Below are 9,824 nucleotides of genomic sequence, written 5' to 3'. Positions count from 1 at the left end.
CAGATACCGGAGTCGGGTGTGAAGACCGTAGGCATTTAAGAAGCAGATACCGGAGTCAGGTGTGAAGACCGTAGGCATTTAAGAAACAGATACCGGAGTCAGGTGTGAAGACCGTAGGCATTTAAGAAACAGATACCGGAGTCAGGTGTGAAGACCGTAGGCATTTAAGAAACCGATAGATCAGAAAGTCCCATGGAAGGATGGTGATATTTTAACTGTTCTTTGGAGATAATATTTTATTAAAAAGAAAAGGAAAAGCAGGTTTTGGCAAAGGGCATTTTAGGCAGAGAGAATAGCATAGGTACCAAAATGACTAGAGAACTTATGTGGTTAGTGCTTAGCATTTGTGAAGGCAATAGCTTGGGTGTATGACTCCATAGGAGAACTCATGGGTTATTTTAACAAAGCTCAGTTTAACAAAGAGAGTGTAAGTATCCACTCTGTGACAGTTCTCTCAAAGTTTATACCTCAAAAAGTAGAGGGGTGCAGGAGTTGTTGTTCAGAAACATGTAAAAGGATAGTTCAATACAGTATGGCGAATGCAGGGTAGGAGGAGGCACAGAGGAGAGAGATTTAGTTCAGGCCTTGTTAGTGACACTTGAAGGACAAGGAGAAGTTAGCCAGGTAAATAAGAGAGCAGAGAAAATTGTATGAAGGTAACTTGAAGTGTTTTGGTCATTTGTGGGATAGGTATCAAGAATGACTGGTGTGATACCAGCTGCAGAGATGGTAGGCCTGGTCACTGAGGCCTGTTGGTCTCTGATGAATAGGAGTTAATGGGTTTTAAACTACAAACAGCTTTCTAAGCAAACCCTGTAATTTGAACTACAATGCTTTCATACTTATTAACTTGTAAGGATTAAGTTAAGGATTTGGGGGACTATACTGCAAAAGTAAAATTTTCCAGTTGAGTGGTACACTTAGTTCTGTATATTCTGTGCTTAAAATAATTTTTATGTAATGTGAGAATGGGCATGGATGTAAGGTCTGAAGTAAGGGAGGACAATTAGAAGGCCAATGAAGTAATACATGCAAGTGCAATCTAATAGCTCTAAAAAGGGCAGTGGTGACAGCAGTGGAGAAGGGACTCAAGAGAAAAACATTTCTGAGCTAAATGTGACAGGACTTGATACTGGTTAGCTTTTAGTGGGAAAGGGAAGTAATGATGGAGAAGAAAACGTCTATAGTGATACTTAGCATGGCTTTGGCTTTGATGAGTGAGTATATGGGTGGTATCACCAGCCCAAAGAGAAAATATATGGAGAAAAAGAACTCTGGGCCCAGGGAAGTATTAGATGTAGCTCATTCTAAAATGAGCATTGATGTTATTTCATCTTGTTCTCTTCCTTTTGGAGAGAGAACGTGTGGCATCCTGTTGCAGTGTAACTCTTGGCTCTCTGTATTCACTATGACAAGCCTGAAGTATATGCAGTAGCACCCTGACTGCCTGCATTGTGATCAACATGTGGTGTGGAAATAATCTGTACTTAAGAATCCATTCTGTGTTAAGGCTATCTGCATGTTATTGTTAGCCATATTTTTAAATTAAACTTTTTATTCTGAGATATATCTAGATTCACAAGTAGTTTTAAGAAAAAATACAGTGGCTCCAGAGGCGCGATCGGTTAGCGTGCGGTACTTATAAGAAAAATTACAGAGGGATCCCAGGTCCTCTTTACCCAGTTCCCCCAATGTAATATCTTGTAAAACTGTAGTACATTATCACAACCAGGATACTGATGTTGATACAGTGAAGAGCATAACATTTCCATCACAAGAATCCCTCATGCTGTCCTTTTATAGCCACATCTACTTTCCTCTCTCCCCTTTCTCCCTGAGCTCTAGAAATCACTAATCTGTTCTCCATTTCTATAATTTAGAATAACATAAGAACGTTACGTAAAGGGAGTCATAAAGTATGTAACCTTTTGGGATTGGCTTTTTTCACTCAGCATACTTCCCTGTAAATTCCTCCAGTTGTTGTATGTATCAATGGTTCTTTTCTTTTTATTGCTCTTAGTATTCATGATGTGGATACCAGTTTGTTTAAACATTCACCTGTTGAAGGGCATCTGGGTAGTTTCCAGTTTTCAGCTATTACAGATAAAGCTATTAACATTTGTGTACAGATTTTTGTTTGAACGTTAGTTTTCGTTCCTCTGGGATAAATGCTAAATAGTGCTACTGCTGCATTATGTGGTAGTTGCATATTTTGTTTTATAAGAAATTGCTAAACTGTTTCCAGAGTGGCTGTATGGTTTTACATTCCCAGCGGCAGTGTGTGAGTGATCAAGTTCCTCTCCTTTTTCACTAACGTTTGCTATCACTATTTTTTTAATTTTAGCCATTCTGATGGACATATAGAGACATATTATTGTGGTTTGGATTTGCATTTACCTAATATCTAATGATATTAAACATCTCTTCATGTGCTTATTGTATAAAGCTGGTGTTAATGTTTCTGTAAATGGTAAAATTCTTCAGTGGAATCATCTGGGCCTGGAGGGGTTATTTTTTTTCCCTAAGAGTTTTTTTAAATACATACTCAATTTCTTTAATGGTTATAGGACTATTCAGGTTGTCTGTTTCATTTAGTTGAGTTCAGTGGTTTGTAGTTTTTGAGGAATTGTTTTTCTTCTAGCTTGTTGAATTTATGACCATAAAATTTTTTATAGCATTCATTTATCCTTTTAATAGCAGTAGGATCTGTAGTGATATCCCTTACTTCGTTCCTGCTATTGGTAATTTGTGTATTTTCTTTTATCTTTGTCATTGCTAGTTTAGCAACAAATCAGCTTTTTTTCATTGATTTTTCTCTATTATTTTTCTGTGTTCAACTTTATTGATTGTGCTTTTTTATTATTTCCTTTCCTCTGCTTGGTTTTTTTTTTGCTGCTTTTTCTGATTTCTTAGAGGGAGGACTTCAGATGATTGGTTTGAGACCTTTAGCTTTTTTCTAATATAAGCATTTAGTGTTATAAATTTTCCTAAGCCCTGCTTAGCTGCATCCTACATATTTTCAAATGTTGTGTTTTCATTTGTGTTACATTATTATTTATTTCTCCTTGTATTTTTTTTCACAATTTTTTGGGATTTCAGATTTTGTTTGACTCATGAGCTGTTTAGATATATGTTGTTCAATTTCTAAGTGTTTGGAATTTTTTTTTTGTCGTCCTCCTGAAATGTGTTGCTAGTTTGATTCCATTACTGTTAGAGAACATACTCAGTATAATACCATTATACTCCATATATAGCCGTGTAATTGCAGTTCTTTTAAGATTGTTGAGGTTTGTTTTATGGCCCAGGATTTGGTCTATCTTGGTGAATGTTCTATAGGAACCAGGAAAAAAAAAAATGTGTGTATTGTGCTGTTCTAGGTGGAGTTTTCTGTATATGTCATTTAGATCCTGTTCGTGGGCCATTTTGTTCTTTCATATTCTTGCCAATTTTCTCTCTAGGAGTTCTACCAGTTGAATAATCCTCAACATCCCACATTTGTGCATTTGTCTGTTTCTCTTTTCAGCTTGATTAATTTGACTTCATGTATTTTTCAGCTCTGCTGTTTTGGTGCTGTTTGGTGTTTTGGCAGATTGATCTTTTTGTCCTTATGCATTGTCCCTGTTTTCACTAGTAACTTTCTTTGCTCTGACATATACTTGGACTAATATTAATATAGCCAGTTTTGCTTTTTTCTTTAATAATTGCCTGGTTTATCTTTTATCATCCTTTCACTCTCAACCTAGCTATGTCATCATATTTAAAGTGGGTTTTTTTTTTTTTGTGGCGAGCATATTGTTTTTTCAATCTACCTTGCCAATCTTATGATTTTAAATGGTATATTTAGGCCATTATATTGAGGGTAATTAATTATATTTTTTATTTAACTTTTATCTTTTTATCTCCTATTTCTAGTTCCACTGTTTCTCTTATTTAGACATTTTCTTAGGATTCTGTATTTGTTTATGTATTTGTTTTGTCTGTGTTTTTTTAGTATATTGCTTTGTGTAGCTTCCTGGTAGTTGCTCTGGGTATTACATTGTACATAGTAACTTCTCACAGTCTACTGATAAACAGGTTTACTAGTTTGAATGACATACAGAAATTTTACTTACATTTAAGCTTCTTTTCCTACTCCACTTTTAAGATATAATTGTCTTAGATATTTCCTCTACATACGTTAAGCAGCATATCAGATTGTGTTGCAGTTTTCCTTTAACCATGAAAGTGATTTATGAAACTCATGAGAAATAAAATAGTATTTATATTCACCCCTATTTTAACCTATTCTGATCTTCCTCTTTCCTTTCTGTAGTTCCAAGCCGCCTTCTGCTATCTTTTTTTCTCTTTCTTATGAACTGTCTAGCCACCAGTCTTTTAGGTTAAGTCTGCTGGTAACAGGTGCTCTTAGTTTTCCTTAGTCTGAGAATGTCATATCTCCCTTCGCATTCTGAAGGATATTTTCACTGAGTATAGAATTCTGGGTTGACAGTCCCTTTCTTTCAGCACTTGAAAGATATGCCACTTTCTTCTGATCTCCATGGTTTCTGATGTTTCTCTCTGTTGTTCACATTTCGTAAATGATATTGGTTCTTGATTCTATCTTTTGTCTTTTCCACTGTACTATTGAGCCCATTTGGCAAGTTTTGTATTTCAGCTATTTTTCCATTCCAAAATTTGTATTTTGCTCTTTATATCCTTTTTTTTTTTTGCTGAGACTCAATTTTTTGTTTCAAGCATGTTTGTAATTGTTGAAACATTTTTTTTGATGACTCTGTTAAAATTCTTGTCAGGTAATTCTAACATCTGATTCATCTCAGTCTTATTCAAGCTGTAATTTTCCTGGTTCTTGGTATAAGTGATTTTTTTTTATTGTATCGTTGTGTCTTGGACATTTTGAGTATTGTGTTATGAGACTCTGCATCTGATTTAAATCTTCCATTTTAGTATACCTCCTCTGACACCATGGCAGCCAAGTAGGGGTGGAAAGCTAGGTTCCGTATTTGGTCTCTGCTGATAGCCTGAGAGGGAAGTCCTTTACTACATCTCCCACCTGGCATCCCCTGACACCATGAAGGGAGACCCTGTTCTCATTGGGCAGAAAATGAAAGCTCTGGCTCCTCACTCATGCTTCCGTGACGCCACCCTAGCAGGAATCAGTGGTGGTGTCTCATTACAGCCAGGCAAGAGTGGAAGTCGCGCATCCTCATTCACCCTTTGGTGACTGAGGTAGGGACGGGGCCACAGACTGTCCTTTGGTGACTGAGGTAGGGACGGTCCTTTGGTGACTGAGGTAGGGACGGCGCCACAGACTGCTCCTTGGTGTTTGGCAGGAGTAGAGCGGTTATTGTCTCACATTTTTCTGCCTTTCAAGGCTATACCTTTCCTGGTTCTTTGGCTAAAGGGAAAAGGCTCTTCTTGGGATTTTCTTTTCTTTTTTTTTTTTTAGTCTGTGACTTTTGGCATTTCCAACAGCTTGGGATATGTTAAGAATCCAGCCTGTGGTATCTTAAGCAAAAAGGAAAGCTAAGCGTTCACTGTCATGCCGTTCCTTAGGCCTTGTAGTCCCTAGCCTGCCTATCTTCTCTGTACCTTTCAGAGTTTTGTTTATTTTCTGTGTAATATCCAGAGTTTTAGCTGCACTTAGTGGAAGAAGAAGATGTGCATCTATTCCTGAATTGAGTTTTTAAATGTATATATTACTTTATTTAGCTAGAATGTACTAACAGTTTTTAAAAATTATGTTAGGAAAATCTTGCAGAAACAGTATTTGAGTATCAAAAAAAAGTAAAAACCAGCACAACCTATTTACATGGGCTCTAATGGCCAGTTTTTAAGGGATTTTCTAGAGTGGTAGAAATAAAATTGTGCCTTAAATATTTTATTTGTGGCATATTTGTATTTTAATCACCACCTTACTTTGATGAAATTAATGAAATATTGTACTGTTTTGGCTATAGAAACCTGGCACAGTTGAGTTATAGCACAATTAGTTTTTGCTGTTCTAATGTGCTTTTTTTTTTCTCTTTCCTCCAGGGCTGGTGGACTAGGCCTCAATTTTGTCGGTGCCAATGTTGTTGTATTATTTGATCCTACTTGGAATCCAGCCAATGATCTTCAAGCCATTGACAGGTATAATACAAAATTTAAAGTGATCTGCAAACACTTTTAATCTAAAAATACTCTTGAACTTTTAAGATTGCTTATACTATGACTATGATTAGAAGAAAGGGGGAAACTTGTAAAAACGTACATTTAAGATAATCCTGACCTCAAGCCAAGTAACAGTCCAAAAATAGCCATTTATTTTTCATCCATCTCAGAATCCTGTTAATATGACAGAAATGACTTAAAAAGAAAGAATAAATTCCTAATACTGCAGGAAAATAGGATAGTTCTATACTAGTAGATCCAAAGTTTTGAGAAACTCCTGGAAGATAAAAAGCAAGTAGAATCTGATCAGGATATCAGCGGAGAAATACTACAAAGTCTGCAGGAAAGAGTACAGAAATTTTAAGCATAGGGTTGCAACTACAGTATGTGGGAGTAGACAGAGTGCATCTTCTGGGAAGTTGATAATGTCCTGACTCTAATACAAATTCCCCTCCCACACCCTGCTTTACAGAGAGTTTGGCTGTAACAGGTACTCTTTGATTAAAGCTGAAAGAATAATTTTGCACATTTTATAAATAAATGGGGAATCTGACTGTAGAAAGCTTCCGAGAATGGGTGTTGGAAGCAGATCATAAAGCCAGAGCGAAGCCTGTAGTACTTCCAGATCTCCCCAGGACATGAAAAGGGGAAATACACGTGTTACCTGTGTGGAGACACAGACCGGCTTTCCAGTGATTCACCTAGTCATCATTCTAATTATGAATGGGAAATGAAGAATTATGAAACATTTTAATAAAGCTAGCCTAGCAGGAAAGCAAAGGACAAAAGTGAAAACAGACATTGAAGGGAATAAAATAAGAATAGGATGCCAAGGAAAAAAGTACATAAAAAACCAAATTAGTTCTTAGAAGTTAAAACTCTTGCCAAAATAAAGTAACTCAGTAGAAGGTCTGAAAAAAATGGAGACGGGCTAAAGTTAGCAATTGATATGGAAGATAAAAGGAATGAATATTTTTAAACATAAAGTCAAGTAACAAATAGTGTGAAATATGAGTAAAGAGAAATTGAGGAAAAATCCCAGAAATCATAATCTGTCTATTCCAGAAATAATGAACAGAGAGGCTGGAGGACAGGGGAGATAATTGATGACATGATTGGAGAAAATTGTTATTAATTTTGAAGGGGCATTTAGTATGAAGTAGGAATAATGATTGAGAGAGAGAAAACATACATGTTAGTAATATTTCTAAGTTTCAAAGATAGAAGAGCTAAAAGGTTCCAGAGTGAGAAACAGGGAGAGGATGATTTATAAAAACTGCAACAAAAAGGAAAAGACACATTATCAACAAAGAAATGAGAATCAGACTCAATTCAGCAGATCAGACTTTGAAGAACATACACATCATCAGCATTATAGGATTCTAGATGACAACAGAGTTGTCAAAATGAAAAAACTTATATGGCTATATGTGAAAGAAAATGATTTTGACTTGTATTTACAATTTGTGGCTAAAAGTTTAAGTCTGAAAAATCACTGGGAGCGTGTCTGAGAGGCTTCATGCAGTTATAAAGAAAGAATTCCCCAAAATGGCCGGGCACGGTGGCTCAAGCCTGTAATCCCAGCACTTTGAGAGGCCGAGACGGGCGGATCACGAGGTCAGGAGATCAAGACCATCCTGGCTAACACAGTGAAACCCCGTCTCTACTAAAAAAATACAAAAAAACTAGCCAGGCAAGGTGGCGGGCGCCTGTAGTCCCAGCTACTCAGGAGGGTGAGGCAGGAGAATGGCATGAATCCGGGAGGCCGAGCTTGCAGTGAGCCGAGATCCAGCCACTGCACTCCAGCCTGGGCGACAGCGAGACTCCGTCTCAAAAAAAAAAAAAAAGAAAAGAATTCCCCAAAATATGAAGGGATGGTATGAAAAAGTTAGTAACAATCAAGAACTGAAATGTTATATAATTTTGATGAAATGTCAGAATACAGGTAGAGGAGGGGTAAAATTGTCTTAGAATTGTCCTCAGGAAAGGACCAGGATACCCTGGTCAGTTCTCAAATTGTATGCCAAAAAATGTTTTTAAATGCTAGCAAAAAATTTAGGGGCAACAACTAAAAGAGTGAGTTACAATAATTATCTGGTACAATTTTCAAAAACACAAATACTCAGACTCCATCCTGCAGGCATTCTGATGATGTAGATGTAGAATGGGAGTCAACATCCTATATTTTAAAAAACACCCAGGTTGTGGATCAAAGGACACTCATCAACAGAGAAAGAAAGCAGTCTACCGAATGGGAGAAAATATCTGCAAATCACGTATCTGATAAAGTGTTAATATCTAGAATATAAAAAGAACTCCTAAAACTCAACAACAACAAAAAACACAACTCAATCTAACAATGAATAGGACATTTCTCCAAAAAAGGTATGCAAGATATGTAAGTGGCCATTAAGCACATGAAAAGATGCTCAGCATCACTAATCATTAGGGAAATGCATATCAGAACTATAATGAGATACAACTTCACACACTTTGGGATGACTATTGTAAAAATAAAAGCAACAACAGAAAGCAACAAGTCCTAGTTGAGGATATGGAGAAATTAGAACCCTTGTGCATTGTTAATGGAAATATCAAGTGGCACAGCTGCTGTGGAAAACAGCATGGTGGTTCCTCAGAAAATTAAACATAAAATTACCACAGGATCCAGCAATTACACTTCCACTCTGGGTATATACCAAAAGGAATTGAAAGCAGAGACTTGAAGAGATATTTGTACACTCATGTTCATAGCACCTATATTCACAATAGCTAAAACGTGGAAGCAACTCACGTGTCCATCGATGGATGAATGGATAAACAAAATATGATATACACATAAAATGGAATACTATTCAGCCTTAAAAAGAAATGAAATTCTGATCATTGCTACAACATAGACAAACTTTGAAGATGTTATGCTACATGAAATAAGCCAGCTCTGAAAGGACAAATATTGTATGATTCTACTTTTGCAAAATACCTGGAATAGTCAAATCCATAGAGATAGAAAGTGGAACAGTGCTTATTAGGGGATAAGAATAGGGAGGAATGGGGAAGTATTGTGTAATGGGTATGGAATTTCAGTTGAGGATAATAAAAAAGTTGTAGCAATGGATAGTGGCGATGGCTAGAAAACCAAATTTAATACCGTTGAACTGTATTCTTAAAAATAGCTAAAATGGTAAATCATGTGATGTGTTTTTTGCCACAATTAATTTTAAAAACCACCCAAGGTGATTATGATACAATTGGTTCTCAACTCCACTTTGAAAAACACTGAATATTAGGTGTAAAGCTTGCACAAGAAACAAGATTACCAAGAAAATGTAATTATTTTAGTACCTGATAGGAGATACATCATTGTGTTGGGAAGATGGGGGAAACTCAGAAAGCATGACCAATGAAGTGTCAGAAGTAAATCCAAACAGAAATGTTAATGTGTTGAGACTCTTTTTAGAAAGAAGGAAGAAAGTGGAGCTGGCAGAAAGGAAAAATTAGACTCAGGTTTATGCTTATTATGAAACATGTATGTAAATATAAAAGACACAGAAAGTTGAAAAAAAGATTAAAAATTCATCATCACTGGCCATCAGAGAAATGCAAATCAAAACCACAATGAGATACCATCTCACACCAGTTAGAATGGCGATCATTAAAAAGTCAGGAAACAA

At 36.3% G+C, this 9,824-nt stretch overlaps 1 protein-coding gene across 1 annotated transcript in view; it reads left to right on the top strand.

The window, feature by feature from the left end:
- Nucleotides 1–9,824, top strand: part of ERCC6L2 (excision repair cross-complementation group 6-like 2) — a 130,676-nt gene that overhangs the window by 58,308 nt on the left and 62,544 nt on the right. The window contains exon 12 of the mRNA XM_011976007.1: nucleotides 6,034–6,129. Coding sequence (XP_011831397.1) covers nucleotides 6,034–6,129 — 96 coding nt within the window. The remainder of the gene's footprint in view (nucleotides 1–6,033; nucleotides 6,130–9,824) is intronic.

The sequence above is a fragment of the Mandrillus leucophaeus genome, unplaced genomic scaffold (assembly GCF_000951045.1).
Source record: "Mandrillus leucophaeus isolate KB7577 unplaced genomic scaffold, Mleu.le_1.0 Scaffold161, whole genome shotgun sequence".
Taxonomy (NCBI): Eukaryota; Metazoa; Chordata; class Mammalia; order Primates; family Cercopithecidae; genus Mandrillus; species Mandrillus leucophaeus.
This window is presented reverse-complemented; position numbering and strand designations above follow the sequence as displayed.